The sequence below is a fragment of the Engystomops pustulosus genome, unplaced genomic scaffold, assembly GCF_040894005.1.
Source record: "Engystomops pustulosus unplaced genomic scaffold, aEngPut4.maternal MAT_SCAFFOLD_164, whole genome shotgun sequence".
NCBI classification, from domain to species: Eukaryota; Metazoa; Chordata; class Amphibia; order Anura; family Leptodactylidae; genus Engystomops; species Engystomops pustulosus.
Window position 1 is genome coordinate 24,460 of NW_027285044.1, and position 17,987 is coordinate 42,446.

At 64.6% G+C, this 17,987-nt stretch overlaps 2 protein-coding genes across 2 annotated transcripts in view; one reads left to right on the top strand and one right to left on the bottom strand.

The window, feature by feature from the left end:
- On the bottom strand, window positions 1-5,526 carry MGST1 (microsomal glutathione S-transferase 1). The gene is made up of 4 exons (XM_072131875.1): window positions 5,444-5,526; window positions 3,206-3,323; window positions 2,301-2,395; window positions 1-364 (listed from the first exon to the last, which is right to left on the bottom strand). The coding sequence occupies exons 2-4, from the start codon at window positions 3,320-3,322 to the stop codon at window positions 118-120; spliced, it is 459 nt and encodes a 152-aa protein (XP_071987976.1). The 5' UTR covers window position 3,323; window positions 5,444-5,526; the 3' UTR covers window positions 1-117.
- A 5,948-nt stretch (window positions 5,527-11,474) lies between these two features.
- The window catches only part of LOC140108656 (solute carrier family 15 member 5-like), a 48,204-nt gene continuing 41,691 nt past the window's right edge, over window positions 11,475-17,987 (top strand). The window contains exons 1-2 of the mRNA XM_072131876.1: window positions 11,475-12,249; window positions 16,152-16,374. Of these exons, the coding sequence (XP_071987977.1) occupies window positions 11,901-12,249; window positions 16,152-16,374 (572 nt within the window). The 5' untranslated portion in view covers window positions 11,475-11,900. The remainder of the gene's footprint in view (window positions 12,250-16,151; window positions 16,375-17,987) is intronic.

Genomic DNA, 17,987 nt, shown 5'->3' on the forward strand with positions numbered 1-17,987 from the left:
TCAAGGTAAAAACCGGAAAAGCTTTATTTCTATTGTAAGACATAAAAATGTAAGAAATCAGGTGAAAAACCCCAAAATCTCCTTCCACTAGAACACTGGATTCATGAAGGAATCTTCCTATAGGAGGAGCAGACTGCGGACGGTGGAGAACGCCATGGACAACGTCGCCAGGAATCCAACAAAGAAGGTGAGGGCGCGGCTGGGCTGCGGCAGAGGCACCAGGTAAGAGATGGTGTGCAGCACACGGCTGGCGGCAAAGACCCGGAAGTGTAGCAGAGCGGTGGACAGGTCGGGGTTACTGAGCGCGTACAGGAGCCCCACACCTACAAACGGCACAATGTTCTCCAGGTCATTCAGGTGACACCTGCAGAGAAGGAGAAGCGGCCGCCATTACTGAGACGTGGGGGGAGGCAGAGAGGACGGACAGGGGAGGGCGCCAGGCAGAGAAGACGGGCAGGGGAGGGCGCCAGGCAGGGAAGACGGGCAGGGGAGGCAGAGAGGACGGACAGGGGAGGGCACGAGGCAGGGAAGACGGGCAGGGGAGGGCGCCAGGCAGAGAAGACGGGCAGGGGAGGGCGCCAGGCAGGGAAGACGGGCAGGGGAGGCAGAGAGGACGGACAGGGGAGGGCACGAGGCAGGGAAGACGGGCAGGGGAGGGCACGAGGCAGAGAAGACGGGGAGGGGGGTAGGGGCAGAGAAGACGGGCAGGGGAGGGCACGAGGCAGAGAAGACGGGCAGGGGAGGGCACGAGGCAGGGAAGACGGGCAGGGGAGGGCGCCAGGCAGAGAAGAAGGGCAGGGGAGGGAGCGAGGCAGAGAAGACGGGCAGGGGAGGGCGCCAGGCAGAGAAGACGGGCAGGGGAGGGGGGTAGGGGCAGAGAAGACGGGCAGGGGAGGGCGCCAGGCAGAGAAGAAGGGCAGGGGAGGGAGCGAGGCAGAGAAGACGGGCAGGGGAGGGCGCCAGGCAGAGAAGACGGGCAGGGGAGGGGGGTAGGGGCAGAGAAGACGGGCAGGGGAGGGCGCCAGGCAGAGAAGACGGGCAGGGAAGACGGGCAGGGGAGGCAGAGAGGACGGACAGGGGAGGGCACGAGGCAGGGAAGACGGGCAGGGGAGGGCGCCAGGCAGAGAAGACGGGCAGGGGAGGGCGCCAGGCAGGGAAGACGGGCAGGGGAGGCAGAGAGGACGGACAGGGGAGGGCACGAGGCAGGGAAGACGGGCAGGGGAGGGCACGAGGCAGAGAAGACGGGGAGGGGGGTAGGGGCAGAGAAGACGGGCAGGGGAGGGCACGAGGCAGAGAAGACGGGCAGGGGAGGGCACGAGGCAGGGAAGACGGGCAGGGGAGGGCGCCAGGCAGAGAAGAAGGGCAGGGGAGGGAGCGAGGCAGAGAAGACGGGCAGGGGAGGGCGCCAGGCAGAGAAGACGGGCAGGGGAGGGGGGTAGGGGCAGAGAAGACGGGCAGGGGAGGGCGCCAGGCAGAGAAGACGGGCAGGGGAGGGCAGGGGGCGGAGAAGACGGGAAGGGGAGGGCAGGGGGCGGAGAAGACGGGAAGGGGAGGGCAGGGGGCAGAGAAGACGGGCAGGGGAGGGAGCGAGGCAGAGAAGACAGGCAGGGGAGGGCGCGAGGCAGAGAAGACGGGCAGGGGAGGGGGGTAGGGGCAGAGAAGACGGGCAGGGGAGGGCGCGAGGCAGAGAAGACAGGCAGGGGAGGGCGCGAGGCAGAGAAGACGGGCAGGGGAGGGGGGTAGGGGCAGAGAAGACTGGCAGGGGAGGGCGCCAGGCAGAGAAGAAGGGCAGGGGAGGGGGGTAGGGGCAGAGAAGACGGGCAGGGGAGGGCGCCAGGCAGAGAAGAAGGGCAGGGGAGGGCGCGAGGCAGAGAAGACAGGCAGGGGAGGGCGCGAGGCAGAGAAGACGGGCAGGGGAGGGGGGTAGGGGCAGAGAAGACGGGCAGGGGAGGGCGCCAGGCAGAGAAGAAGGGCAGGGGAGGGCGCCAGGCAGAGAAGACGGGCAGGGGAGGGAGCGAGGCAGAGAAGACGGGCAGGGGAGGGAGCGAGGCAGAGAAGACGGGCAGGGGAGGGGGGTAGGGGCAGAGAAGACGGGCAGGGGAGGGCGCCAGGCAGAGAAGACGGGCAGGGGAGGGCAGGGGGCGGAGAAGACGGGCAGGGGAGGGGGGTAGGGGCAGAGAAGACGGGCAGTGGAGGGCGCCAGGCAGAGAAGACGGGCAGGGGAGGGCGCCAGGCAGAGAAGACGGGCAGGGGAGGGCAGGGGGCGGAGAAGACGGGCAGGGGAGGCAGCTGGACATTACCTGCGCACTCGCTCCACATCTTGGTCCGTCCGGAGATATTTCTTTAGGTCGCCCCCTTTGCTGTGAACTGCAGCATCTTCAGGATTAGCAAAGACCTGAGAGAAGCAGTGACTAATGGGTAACGGCACAGGGAGCAGGAATTATTAGGGTGCTGTGATACACAATAACCCCAGGCTCCTGCGCAGTCTCCTCCCCTCTCTCCTCCCCCCCAGGCTCCTGCGCAGTCTCCTCCCCTCTCTCCTCCCCCCAGGCTCCTGCGCAGTCTCCTCCCCTCTCTCCTCCCCCCCAGGCTCCTGCGCAGTCTCCTCCCCTCTCTCCTCCCCCCCAGGCTCCTGCGCAGTCTCCTCCCCTCTCTCCTCCCCCCAGGCTCCTGCGCAGTCTCCTCCCCTCTCTCCTCCCCCCAGGCTCCTGCGCAGTCTCCTCCCCTCTCTCCTCCCCCCAGGCTCCTGCGCAGTCTCCTCCCCTCTCTCCTCCCCCCAGGCTCCTGCGCAGTCTCCTCCCCTCTCTCCTCCCCCCAGGCTCCTGCGCAGTCTCCTCCCCTCTCTCCTCCCCCCAGGCTCCTGCGCAGTCTCCTCCCCTCTCTCCTCCCCCCAGGCTCCTGCGCAGTCTCCTCCCCTCTCTCCTCCCCCCAGGCTCCTGCGCAGTATCCTCCCCTCTCTCCCCCCACACCCCTGCGCAGGATGCAGCTGATTACTGGGGCCCCTACTATACAGCGTGACACAATTCTGCCGAGTCACAGTAATAAATGTGGCGCAGACGCGGTCATCGATGTCCCTGACTTCCTGCACCCACGTGTCCGGGTGTGGGTGTCACTGGCCTCGCCCTATGGGGTGCAGAACTATGGGCCAGTCCTGAGTCTGAACCCCTGTTCCCGTCCTGTAGAGGTGTCGGGGGCCGGACCTCACCTTGCGGGTGATTCTGAAGAAGGCGGTCATCAGGCTCATCAGCATCATCTTCACCAGGACCAGGGCGGCGTAGGTGGCGAACGCCCGGAACACCTCGTTATCTGCCAGCTGTGCCATCCTGGGGGAGAGAAACCGTGAGACCAGGCCATCCCAGGACACCCCCAGACCCCCCACCAAAGACCCAGGACAGCCCAAGACCCCAGGACACCCCCAGACCCCCCACCAAAGACCCCAGGAGACCGGGACCCCCCAGACCCCCCACCAAAGACCCAGGACAGCCCAAGACCCCCCACCAAAGACCCCAGGAGACCGGGACCCCCCAGACCCCCCACCAAAGACCCAGGACAGCCCAAGACCCCCCACCAAAGACCCAGGAGACCGGGACCCCCCAGACCACCCACCAAAGACCCAGGACAGCCCAAGACCCCAGGACACCCCCAGACCCCCCACCAAAGATCCAGGACCCCAGGACACCCCCAGACCCCCACCAAAGACCCAGGACACCCCCAGACCCCCCACCAAAGACCCAGGACCCCAGGACACCCCCAGACCCCCACCAAAGACCCAGGAGACTGGGACCCCCCAGACCACCCACCAAAGACCCAGGACAGCCCAAGACCCCAGGACACCCCCAGACCCCCCACCAAAGACCCCAGGAGACCGGGACCCCCCAGACCCCCCACCAAAGACCCAGGACACCCCCAGACCCCCCACCAAAGACCCAGGAGAACGGGACCCCCCCAGACCCCCCACCAAAGACCCAGGAGAACGGGACCCCCCCAGACCCCCCACCAAAGACCCAGGAGAACGGGACAACCCCAGACCCCCCACCAAAGACCCAGGAGAACGGGACCCCCCCAGACCCCCCACCAAAGACCCAGGAGAACGGGACACCCCCAGACCCCCCACCAAAGACCCAGGACAGCCCAGGACACCCCCAGACCCCCCACCAAAGACCCCAGGAGACCGGGACCCCCCAGACCCCCCACCAAAGACCCAGGAGACCGGGACCCCCCAGACCCCCCACCAAAGATCCAGGAGAACGGGACACCCCCAGACGCCCCACCAAAGACACAGGACACCCCCAGACCCCCCCAAAAGACCCTGGACAGCCCAAGGCCCCAGGACACCCCCAGACCCCCCACCAAAGACCCAGGAGACCGGGACCCCCCCAAAGACCGAGGGGGCGGCTCTGGCAGGGATCGGGGCGAGAGGGCGGCTCCGGTGGGGACTGGAGTATTTGCAGCTCTGGCGGGGACTGGAGTATTTGCAGCTCTGGCGGGGACTGGAGTATTTGCAGCTCTGGCGGGGACTGGAGTATTTGCAGCTCTGGCGGGGACTGGAGTGGTTGCAGCTCTGGCGGGGACTGGAGTGGTTGCAGCTCTGGCGGGGACTGGAGTAGAACACATGATGTAACTGCGGCTTAGTACAAAGTACATGGCGGCTTCTGCGGTGACTCAGCAATTTCATCAAATGTGGGGTGAAGGGCGCGGGGCCCCTGCAGGGGGGAGGGGGACCCGGGCAAGATGGGGGGCAGATAATACACACCGCGCAACCCGACACAGCAGAGCCCACACCGCGCGACCCCGACACAGCAGAGCCCACACCGCGCGACCCCGACACAGCAAAGCCCACACCGCGCGACCCCGACACAGCAGAGCCCACACCGCGCGACCCCGACACAGCAGTGCCCACACCGCGCGACCCCGACACAGCAGAGCCCACACCGCGCGACCCCGACACAGCAGAGCCCACACCGCGCGACCCCGACACAGCAGAGCCCACACCGCGCGACCCCGACACAGCAGAGCCCACACCGCGCGACCCCGACACAGCAGAGCCCACACCGCGCGACCCCGACACAGCAGAGCCCACACCGTGCGACCCCGACACAGCAGAGGCCACACCGCGCAACCCCGACACAGCAGAGCCCACACCGCGCGACCCCGACACAGCAGAGCCCACACCGCGCAATTCCGACACAGCAGAGCCCGCACCGCGCGACCCCGACACAGCAGAGCCCACACCGTGCAACCCCGACACAGCAGAGCCCACACCGCGCAACCCCGACACAGCAGGGCCCACACCGCGCAACCCCGACACAGCAGAGCCCACACCGCGCAACCCCGACACAGCAGAGCCCACACCGCGCAACCCAGACACAGCAGAGCCAAAAATCAGGGACAGGAAAGGTAGAAGATAGAAGTCAGGAAGGAGCAGAGACGTAAGGACCTTCACCTGAGAGCGAGGAATCCAAAGACTGCAGAGAGAAGAACGCAAACTACTTCCTGATTCTCTGTCCACGCCCGAAACCCGGCCCCCTCCCCTAATACCTGACCTACCACCACCCCCGGCCCCCTCCCCTAATACCTGACCTACCACCCCCGGCCCCCTCCCCTAATACCTGACCTACCACCCCCGGCCCCCTCCCCTAATACCTGACCTACCACCACCCCCGGCCCCCTCCCCTAATACCTGACCTACCACCCCCGGCCCCCTCCCCTAATACCTGACCTACCACCCCCGGCCCCCTCCCCTAATACCTGACCTACCACCCCCGGCCCCCTCCCCTAATACCTGACCTACCACCCCCGGCCCCCTCCCCTAATACCAGACCTACCACCCCCGGCCCCCTCCCCTAATACCAGACCTACAACCTCCGGCCCCCTCCCCGAATACAGGACCCACCACCCCCGGCCCCCTCCCCTAATACAGGACCCACCACCCCCGGCCCCCGCCCCGAATACAGGACCCACCACCCCCGGCCCCCTCCCCTAATACCAGACCTACCACCCCCGGCCCCCTCCCCTAATACCTGACCTACCACCCCCGGCCCCCTCCCCTAATACCAGACCTACAACCCCCGGCCCCCTCCCCTAATACCTGACCTACAACCCCCGGCCCCCTCCCCTAATACCTGACCTACCACCCCCGGCCCCTCCCCGAATACAGGACCCACCACCCCCGGCCCCCTCCCCTAATAACTGACCTACCACCCCGGCCCCCTCCCCTAATACAGGACCCACCACCCCCGGCCCCCTCCCCTAATACCAGACCTACAACCCCCGGCCCCTCCCCTAATACCTGACCTACCACCCCCGGCCCCCTCCCCTAATACCTGACCTACCACCCCCCGGCCCCCTCCCCTAATACCTGACCTACAACCCCCGGCCCCTCCCCTAATACCTGACCTACCACCGCGGCCCCCTCCCCGAATACAGGACCCACCACCCCCGGCCCCCTCCCCTAATACCTGACCTACCACCCCGGCCCCCTCCCCGAATACCTGACCTACCACCCCGGCCCCCTCCCCGAATACAGGACCCACCACCCCCGGCCCCCTCCCCTAATACCTGACCTACCACCCCGGCCCCCTCCCCGAATACAGGACCCACCACCCCCGGCCCCCTCCCCAAATACCTGACCTACAACCCCCGGCCCCCTCCCCTAATACCTGACCTACAACCCCCGGCCCCCTCCCCAAATACCTGACCTACAACCCCCGGCCCCCTCCCCTAATACCTGACCTACCACCCCCGGCCCACTCCCCTAATACAGGACCCACCACCCCCGGCCCCCTCCCCTAATACCTGACCTACCACCCCCGGCCCCCTCCCCAAATACAGGACCCACCACCCCCGGCCCCCTCCCTGAATACAGGACCTACAACCCCCGGCCCCCTCCCCTAATACCTGACCTACAACCCCCGGCCCCCTCCCCTAATACAGGACCCACCACCCCCGGCCCCCTCCCCGAATACAGGACCTACAACCCCCGGCCCCCTCCCCGAATACAGGACCCACAACCCCCGGCCCCCTCCCCTAATACAGGACCCTCTACCCCCGGCCCACACCCCTAATACAGGACCCTCTACCCCCGGCCCACACCCCTAATACAGGACCCTCCACCCCCGGCCCACACCTCTAATACAGGACCCTCCACCCCCGGCCCACACCCCTAATACAGGACTCTCTACCCCCGGCCCACACCCCTAATACAGGACCCTCCACCCCCGGCCCACACCCCTAATACAGGACCCTCCACCCCCGGCCCACACCCCTAATACAGGACCCACCACCCCCGGCCCACTCCCCTAATACAGGACCCTCCACCCCCGGCCCACACCCCTAATACAGGACCCTCCACCCCCGGCCCACTCCCCTAATACAGGACCCTCTACCCCCGGCCCACACCCCTAATACAGGACCCTCCACCCCCAGCCCACTCCCCTAATACAGGACCCTCTACCCCCGGCCCACACCCCTAATACAGGACCCTCTACCCCCGGCCCACACCCCTAATACAGGAGCCACCACCCCCGGCCCACACCCCTAATACAGGACCCTCCACCCCGGCCCACTCCCCTAATACAGGACCCTCCACCCCCGGCCCACACCCCTAATACAGGACCCTCCACCCCCTGCCCACACCCCTATTACAGGACCCTCCACCCCCGGCCAACACTCCTAATACAGGACCCTTTACCCCCGGCCCACACTCCTAATACAGGACCCTCCACCCCCGGCCCACACCCCTAATACAGGACGCTCCACCCCCCGCCCACACCCCTAATACAGGACCCTCCACCCCCGGCCCACTCCCCTAATACAGGACCCTCCACCCCCGGCCTACACCCCTAATACAGGACCCTCCACCCCCGGCCCACACCCCTAATACAGGACCCTCCACCCCCAGCCCACTCCCCTAATACAGGACCCTCCACCCCCGGCCCACACCCCAAATACAGAACCCACCACCCCCGGCCCACACCCCTAATACAGGAGCCACCACCCCCAGCCCACACCCCTAATACAGGACCCTCCACCCCGGCCCACTCCCCTAATACAGGACCCTCCACCCCCGGCCCACACCCCTAATACAGGACCCTCCACCCCCGGCCCACACCCCTAATACAGGACCCTCCACCCCCAGCCCACTCCCCTAATACAGGACCCTCCACCCCCGGCCCACACCCCTAATACAGGACCCTCTACCCCCGGCCCACACCCCTAATACAGGAGCCACCACCCCCAGCCCACACCCCTAATACAGGACCCTCCACCCCGGCCCACTCCCCTAATACAGGACCCTCCACCCCCGGCCCACACCCCTAATACAGGACCCTCCACCCCCAGCCCACACCTCTAATACAGGACCCTCCACCCCGGCCCACTCCCCTAATACAGGACCCTCCACCCCTGGCCCACACCCCTAATACAGGACCCACCACCCCCGGCCCACACCCCTAATAGAGGACCCTCTACCCCCGGCCCACACCCCAAATACAGGAACCACCACCCCCGGCCCACACCCCTAATACAGGACCCTCCACCCCCGGCCCACACCCCTAATACAGGACCCTCCACCCCCGGCCCACACCCCTAATACAGGACCCTCCACCCCCGGCCCACTCCCCTAATACAAGACCCTCTTCCCCCGGCCCACACCCCTAATACAGGACCCTCCACCCCCGACCCACACTCCTAATACAGAACCCACCACCCCCGGCCCACACCCCTAATACAGGACCCTCCACCCCCGGCCCACACCCCTAATACAGGACCCTCTACCCCCGGCCCACACCCCTAATACAGGACCCTCTATCCCCGGCCCACAACCCTAATACAGGACCCTCCACCGCCGGCCCACAGCCCTAATACAGGACCCTCCACCCCCGGCCCACACCCCTAATACAGGACCCTCCACCCCCGGCCCACACCCCTAATACTGGACCCTCCACCCCCGGCCCACACCCCTAATACAGGACCCTCCACCCCCGGCCCACTCCCCTAATACAGGACCCTCTACCCCCGGCCCACAGCCCTAATACAGGACCCTCTACCCCCGGCCCACACAACTAATACAGGACCCTCCACCCCCGGCCCACACCCCTAATACAGGACCCTCTACCCCCGGCCCACACCCCTAATACAGGACCCACCACCCCCGGCCCACACCCCTAATACAGGAGCCACCACCCCCGGCCCACTCCCCTAATACAGGACCCTCTACCCCCGGCCCACACCCCTAATACAGGACCCTCTACCCCCGGCCCACACCCCTAATACAGGACCCTCTACCCCCGGCCCACACCCCTAATACAGGACCCTCTACCCCCGGCCCACACCCCTAATACAGGACCCACCACCCCCGGCCCACACCCCTAATACAGGACCCTCCACCCCCGGCCCACACCTCTAATACAGGACCCACCACCCCCGGCCCACACCCCTAATACAGGACCCACCACCTCCGGCCCACACCCCTAATACAGGACGCTCCACCCCCGGCCCACACCCCTAATACAGGACCCTCCACCCCCGGCCCACACCCCTAATACAGGACGCTCCACCCCCGGCCCACACCCCTAATACAGGACCCTCCACCCCCGGCCCACACCCCTAATACAGGACCTTCCACCCCCGGCCCACACCCCTAATACAGGACCCACCACCGCCGGCCAACACCCCTAATACAGGACGCTTCACCCCCGGCCCACACCCCTAATACAGGACCCTCCACCCCCGGCCCACACCCCTAATACAGGACCCTCCACCCCCGGCCCACACCCCTAATACAGGACCCACCATCCCCGGCCCACACCTCTAATACAGGACCATCCACCCCCGGCCCACACCCCTAATACAGGACCCACCACCCCCGGCCCACACCCCTAATACAGGACCCTCCACCCCCGGCCCACACCCCTAATACAGGACCCTCCACCCCCGGCCCACACCCCTAATACAGGACCCACCACCCCCGGCCCACACCCCTAATACAGGACCCTCCACCCCCGGCCCACACCCCTAATACAGGACCCTCCACCCCCGGCCCACTCCCCTAATACAGGACCCACCACCCCCGGCCCACACCCCTAATACAGGACCCTCCACCCCCGGCCCACACCCCTAATACAGGATCCTCCACCCCCGGCCCACACCCCTAATACAGGACCCTTCACCCCCGGCCCACACCCCTAATACAGGACCCTCCACCCCCGGCCCACACCCCTAATACAGGACCCTCCACCCCCGGCCCACACCCCTAATACAGGACCCTCCTACCCCGGCCCACACCCCTAATGCAGGACCCACCACCCCGGCCCACACCCCTAATACAGGACCCTCCACCCCGGCCCACACCCCTAATACAGGACCCTCCACCCCCGGCCCACACCCCTAATACAGGAGCCACCACCCCCGGCCCACTCCCCTAATACAGGACCCTCCACCCCCGGCCCACACCCCTAATACAGGACGCTCCACCCCCGGCCCACACCCCTAATACAGGACCCTCCACTCCCGGCCCACTCCCCTAATAAAGGACCCACCACCCCCGGCCCACACCCCTAATACAGGAGCCACCACCCCCGGCCCACACCCCTAATACAGGACCCTCCACCCCCGGCCCACACCCCTAATACAGGACCCACCACCCCCGGCCCACACCCCTAATACAGGACCCTCCACCCCCGGCCCACTCCCCTAATACAGGACCCTCCACCCCTTGCCCACACCCCTAATACAGGACCTTCCACCCCCGGCCCACACCTCTAATACAGGACCCTCAACCCCCGGCCCACACCCCTAATACAGGACCTTCCACCCCCGGCCCACACCCCTAATACAGGACCCTCCACCCCCTGCCCACACCCCTAATACAGAACCCTCCACCCCCGGCCCACACCCCTAATACAGGACCCTCCACCCCCGGCCCACACCCCTAATACAGGACCCTCCTACCCCGGCCCACACCCCTAATACAGGACGCTCCACCCCCGGCCCACACCCCTAATACAGGACCTTCCACCCCGGCCCACACCCCTAATACAGGACCCTCTACCCCCGGCCCACACCCCTAATACAGGAGCCAACACCCCCGGCCCACACCCCTAATACAGGAGCCAACACCCCCGGCCCACACCCCTAATACAGGAGCCACCACCCCCGGCCCACACCCCTAATACAGGAACCTCCCCCCCCCGGCCCACACCCCTAATACAGGACCCTCCACCCCCTGCCCACACTCCTAATACAGGACCCTCCACCCCCGGCCCACACCCCTAATACAGGACCCACCACTCCCGGCCCACACCCCTAATACAGGAACCTCCCCCCCCCGGCCCACACCCCTAATACAGGACCCTCCACCCCCTGCCCACACTCCTAATACAGGACCCTCCACCCCCGGCCCACACCCCTAATACAGGACCCACCACCCCCGGCCCACACTCCTAATACAGGACCCACCACTCCCGGCCCACACCCCTAATACAAGACCCACCATCCCCGGCCCACTCCCCTAATACAGGACCCTCCACCCCGGCCCACACCCCTAATACAGGACCCACCACCCCCGGCCCACACCCCTAATACAGGACCCACCACCCCCGGCCCACACCCCTAATACAGGACCTATCACCTACCCTAGACTCTATGGTCTATCTTGCCCTCTCTGGGTATTTGCCCCCTCTGCCCTCCAGCCCCAGGTGTTCCTCAGACCCCTCTGTCCTCCTGGGCTTCTCCCATTGGTAGAGATAAGTCTGTTTCTAGGGTGGGATGAGGAGGTCCCGGAGGAGGTCCGCTCTTCTTCTGCTCGGGTTGGTCGTGGACACGTGACGTGGAGGAATTGTATGAAGTGAGTGTGGAATTCCTGGAGAGCGGAGGAGACCTCACTCACACTCAGGCTGGAGATGCCTCACTTTGTGCACTTTGTCAGTTTCCAGTCCTCGCACAGGGACAGGAGCAGTTTTTGGAGGAAAGATGTGGAGTCTACGAGGACTGGGGCCAGGAAGAACCTCCAGCCCATCGTCCTCATGCTCCTGGTGGACTTGTGTGAGCGCTTCACCTTCTTTGCAACCGTCTGCAACATGATCCTGTTCTGCACCTTGAAGCTGGGCTACCAATCCCACCAGGCGGCCATGGTAAACCTCTGCTTTGTGGGGGCCTCCACCCTCATGCCGGTCCTGGTGGGCTGGGTGGCAGAGCTCTGCACCATGAGAACCAGAGTCATTTACATCTGCACTTTCCTGCATGTGGCAGGTAGGTCGGGCTGAAGGATTATGGGGCTGGGGGTGGTGCAGGCGGGTGGTCTCTGTACTTGGGGTACAGGCGGGTGGTCTCTGTACTTGGGGTGCAGGCCGGCGGTCCCTGTACTGGGATGCAGGCGGGTGGTCTCTGTACTGGGGTTCAGGCAGGTGGTCTCTGTACTTGGGGTGCAGGCGGGTGGTCTCTGTACTTGGGGTGCAGGCGGGTGGTCTCTGTACTGGGGTGCAGGCGGGTGGTCTCTGTACTTGGGGTGCAGGCGGGTGGTCTCTGTACTAGGGATGCAGGTGGGTGGTCTCTGTACTTGGCGTGCAGGCAGGTGGTCTCTGTACTTGGGGTGCAGGCGGGTGGTCTCTGTACTTGGGATGCAGGTGGGTGGTCTCTGTACTTGGCGTGCAGGCAGGTGGTCTCTGTACTGGGGTGAAGGCGGGTGGTCTATGTACTGGGGTGCAGGTGGGTGGTTTCTGTACTTGGGGTGCAGGCGGGGGGTCTTTGTACTTTGCGTGCAGGCAGGTGGTCTCTGTACTTGGGGTGCAGGCGGGTGGTCTCTGTACTTGGGGTGCAGGCGGGGGGTCTTTGTACTTTGGGTGCAGGCAGGTGGTCTCTGTACTTGGGGTGCAGGTGGGTGGTTTCTGTACTTGGGGTGCAGGCGGGGGGTCTTTGTACTTTGGGTGCAGGCAGGTGGTCTCTGTACTTGGGGTGCAGGCGGGTGGTCTCTGTACTTGGGGTGCAGGCGGGTGGTCTCTGTACTGGGGTGCAGGCGGGTGGTCTCTGTACTGGGGTGCAGGCGGGTGGTCTCTGTACTTGGGGTGCCGGCGGGTGGTCTCTGTAATGTAGTGCAGGCAGGTGGTCTCTGTACTTGGGGTGTAGGCAGGTGGTCTCTGTACTTGGGGTGCAGGCAGGTGGTCTCTGTACTTGGGGTGCAGGCGGGTGGTCTCTGTACTGGGGTGCAGGCGGGTGGTCTCTGTACTGGGGTGCAGGCGGGTGGTCTCTGTACTTGGGGTGCAGGCGGGTGGTCTCTGTACTTGGGGTGCAGGCGGGTGGTCTCTGTACTGGGGTGCAGGCGGGTGGTCTCTGTACTGGGGTGCAGGCGGGTGGTCTCTGTACTTGGGGTGCAGGCGGGTGGTCTCTGTACTGGGGTGCAGGCCTTCAGATCCAGTAGTCGGGGTACAGGTTATCAGACCCTGTAGTTGTGATTTCATAGTTTATACGGTTGAAAAAAGACACTTGTCCATCAAGTTCAACCAAGTTCATTTGGGTGGACCCTGTAGTTGGGGTGCAGGTGGGTGGACCCTGTAGTTGGGGTGCAGGTGGGTGGACCCTGTAGTTGGGGTGCAGGTGGGTGGACCCTGTAGTTGGGGTGCAGGTGGGTGGACCCTGTAGTCGGGGTGCAGGTGGGTGGACCCTGTAGTCGGGGTGCAGGTGGGTGGACCCTGTAGTTGGGGTGCAGGTGGGTGGACCCCGTAGTCAGGGTGCAGGTGAGTGGACCCTGTATTTGGGGTGCAGGTCAGTGGACCCTGTAGTTGGGGTACAGGAAGGTGGACCCTGTAGTTGGGGTGCAGGTCGGTAGACCCTGTAGTCGGGTGCAGGTGGGTCGACCCTGTAGTTGGGCTGCAGGTGGGAGGAACCTGTAGTTGGGGTGCAGGTGGGTGGACCCTGTAGTTGGGGTGCAGGTCGGTAGACCCTGTAGTCGGGTGCAGGTGGGTCGACCCTGTAGTTGGGGTGCAGGTGGGTGGACCCCGTAGTCGGGGTGCAGGTGAGTGGACCCTGTATTTGGGGTGCAGGTCAGTGGACCCTGTAGTTGGGGTACAGGAAGGTGGACCCTGTAGTTGGGGTGCAGGTCGGTAGACCCTGTAGTCGGGTGCAGGTGGGTCGACCCTGTAGTTGGGCTGCAGGTGGGTGGAACCTGTAGTTGGGGTGCAGGTGGGTGGACCCTGTAGTCGGGGTGCAGGTGGGTGGACCCTGTAGTCGGAGTGCAGGTGGGTGGACCCTGTAGTTGGGGTGCAGGCGGGTGGACCCTGTAGTTGGGGTGCAGGTCAGTGGACCCTGTAGTTGGGGTGCAGGTCAGTGGACCCTGTAGTTGGGGTACAGGAAGGTGGACCCTGTAGTTGGGGTACAGGAAGGTGGACCCTGTAGTTGGGGTGCAGGTGGGTGGACCCTGTAGTTGGGGTGCAGGTGGGTGGACCCTGTAGTTGAGGTACAGGTGGGTAGACCCTGTAGTCGGGTGCAGGTGGGTCGACCCTGTAGTTGGGCTGCAGGTGGGTGGAACCTGTAGTTGGGGTGCAGGTGGGTGGACCCTGTAGTCGGGGTGCAGGTGGGTGAACCCTGTAGTCGGAGTGCAGGTGGGTGGACCCTGTAGTCGGGGTGCAGGTGGGTGGACCCTGTAGTCGGGGTGCAGGTGGGTGGACCCTGTAGTCGGGGTGCAGGTGAGTGGACCCTGTATTTGGGGTGCAGGTCAGTGGACCCTGTAGTTGGGGTACAGGAAGGTGGACCCTGTAGTTGGGGTGCAGGTGGGTGGACCCTGTAGTTGGGGTGCAGGTCAGTGGACCCTGTAGTTGGGGTGCAGGTCAGTGGACCCTGTAGTTGGGGTACAGGAAGGTGGACCCTGTAGTTGGGGTACAGGAAGGTGGACCCTGTAGTTGGGGTGCAGGTGGGTGGACCCTGTAGTTGGGGTGCAGGTGGGTGGACCCTGTAGTTGGGGTGCAGGTGGGTGGACCCTGTAGTTGGGGTCCAGGTCGGTAGACCCTGTAGTCGGGGTGCAGGTGGGTCGACCCTGTAGTTGGGCAGCAGGTGGGTGGAGCCTGTAGTTGGGGTGCAGGTGGGTGGACCCTGTAGTCGGAGTGCAGGTGGGTGGACCCTGTAGTTGGGGTGCAGGTGGGTGGACCCTGTAGTTGGGGTGCAGGTGGGTGGACCCTGTAGTCGGGGTGCAGGTGGGTGGACCCTGTAGTCGGGGTGCAATTGAGTGGACCCTGTAGTTGGGGTGCAGGTCAGTGGACCCTGTAGTTGGGGTACATGAAGGTGGACCCTGTAGTTGGGGTGCAGGTGGGTGGACCCTGTAGTTGGGGTGCAGGTCAGTGGACCCTGTAGTTGGGGTGCAGGTCAGTGGACCCTGTAGTTGGGGTACAGGAAGGTGGACCCTGTAGTTGGGGTACAGAAAGGTGGACCCTGTAGTTGGGGTGCAGGTCAGTGGACCCTGTAGTTGGGGTGCAGGTCAGTGGACCCTGTAGTTGGGGTACATGAAGGTGGACCCTGTAGTTGGGGTGCAGGTGGGTGGACCCTGTAGTTGGGGTGCAGGTCAGTGGACCCTGTAGTTGGGGTGCAGGTCAGTGGACCCTGTAGTTGGGGTACAGGAAGGTGGACCCTGTAGTTGGGGTGCAGGTCAGTGGACCCTGTAGTTGGGGTGCAGGTCAGTGGACCCTGTAGTTGGGGTGCAGGTCAGTGGACCCTGTAGTTGGGGTACAGGAAGGTGGACCCTGTAGTTGGGGTGCAGGTGGGTGGACCCTGTAGTTGGGGTGCAGGTGGGTGGACCCTGTAGTTGGGGTGCAGGTCAGTGGACCCTGTAGTTGGGGTACAGGTCAGTGGACCCTGTAGTTGGGTGCAGGTCAGTGGACCCTGTAGTTGGGGTACAGGAAGGTGGACCCTGTAGTTGGGGTACAGGAAGGTGGACCCTGTAGTTGGGGTACAGGAAGGTGGACCCTGTAGTTGGGGTGCAGGTGGGTGGACCATGTAGTTGGGGTGCAGGTGGGTGGACCCTGTATTTGGGGTGCAGGTGGGTGGACCCTGTAGTTGGGGTACAGGTCAGTGGACCCTGTAGTCGTTGGGGTGCAGGTGGGTCGACCCTGTATTTGGGGTTCAGGTTTTTAGGGTGACATGTGAGACGTGTCTGTCTTCTCTCCCAGGCACCGCCCTTTTGCCGGTTGTTGCCTTCCCCTTTGAAGACTTCTACATAGACCGGCACCACATGGCGCACACACTGGGCCGGACCCAGCAGATGCTGCTGTTCTATGTCGGGCTCTTGATGGCATCGGCCGGTACCGGAGGGATCCGGGCCATTGTCTGCCCTATCAGCGCTTACGGCCTCCAGGGACACGGACAGAAGGAGGTGATGTCTTTCTTCAACTGGTCAGTATCTCAGATAAACCTAAAGCAGTATTATATATGTGCACGGTATGGCAGTATTATCTCTGTATACAATATTGCAGTATTATATATGTGTGTGCACGATATGGCATTATATATGTGTGTGTATGGTATGGCAGTATTAAGTCTGCATGCACGGTATGGCAGTACTATGGAGAGAGATACAAGGCACCAAGCGTCTCCTGGGAGAGATACAAGGCACCAGGCGTCTCCTGGGAGAGATACGAGGCACCAGGTGTCTCCTGGGAGAGAGAGATACAAGGCACCAGGCGACTCCTGGGAGAGATGCGGGGCACCAGGCGTCTCCTGGGAGAGACACGGGGCACCAGGCGTCTCCTGGGAGAGATACGAGGCACCAGGCGTCTCCTGGGAGAGATACAAGGTACCAGTTGTCTCCTGGGAGAGATGCGGGGCACCAGGCGTCTCCTGGGAGAGATGCGGGGCACCAGGCGTCTCCTGGGAGAGATACAAGGCACCAGGCATCTCCTGGGAGAGATATGAGGCACCAGGCGTCTCCTGGGAGAGATACGAGGCACCAGGCGTCTCCTGGGAGAGATACGAGGCACCAGGCGTCTCCTGGGAGAGATACGAGGCACCAGGTGTCTCCTGGGAGGGATACAAGGCACCAGGAGTCTCCTGTGAGAGATACGAGGCACCAGGCGTCTCCTGGGAGAGACTCAGGGCACCAGGCGTCTCCTGGGAGAGACTCAGGGCACCAGGCGTCTCCTGGGAGAGATGCGGGGCACCAGGCGTCTCCTGGGAGAGATGCGGGGCACCAGGCATCTCTTGGGAGAGATGCGGGCACCAGGCGTCTCCTGGGAGAGATGCGGGGCACCAGGCGTCTCCTGGGAGAGATGCGGGCACCAGGCGTCTCCTGGGAGAGATGCGGGGCACCAGGCGTCTCCTGGGAGAGATGCGGGGCACCAGGCGTCTCCTGGGAGAGATGCGGGGCACCAGGCGTCTCCTGGGAGAGATGCAGGCACCAGGCGTCTCCTGGGAGAGATACAAGGCACCAGGCGTCTCCTGGGAGAGATGCGGGGCACCAGGCGTCTCCTGGGAGAGATGCGGGGCACCAGGCGACTCCTGGGAGAGATGCGGGGCACCAGGCGTCTCCTGGGAGAGATGCGGGGCACCAGGCGTCTCCTGGGAGAGATGCGGGTCACCAGGCGTCTCCTGGGAGAGATGCGGGGCACCAGGCGTCTCCTGGGAGAGATGCGGGGCACCAGGCGTCTCCTGGGAGAGATGCGGGGCACCAGGCGTCTCCTGGGAGAGATGCGGGGCACCAGGCGTCTCCTGTGAGAGATGCGGGGCACCAGGCGTCTCCTGGGAGAGATGCGGGGCACCAGGCGTCTCCTGGGAGAGATGCGGGGCACCAGGCGTCTCCTGGGAGAGATGCGGCGCACCAGGCGTCTCCTGGGAGAGATGCGGGGCACCAGGCATCTCCTTGGAGAGATACAAGGCACCAGGCATCTCCTGGGAGAGATACGAGGCACCAGGCGTCTCCTGGGAGAGATACGGGACACCAGACGTCTTGCGGGGTAAGAGGGGACCGGTGCTCTATAGTTCTAGGCCAGTCCAGCAAGGTGCAGTCGCAG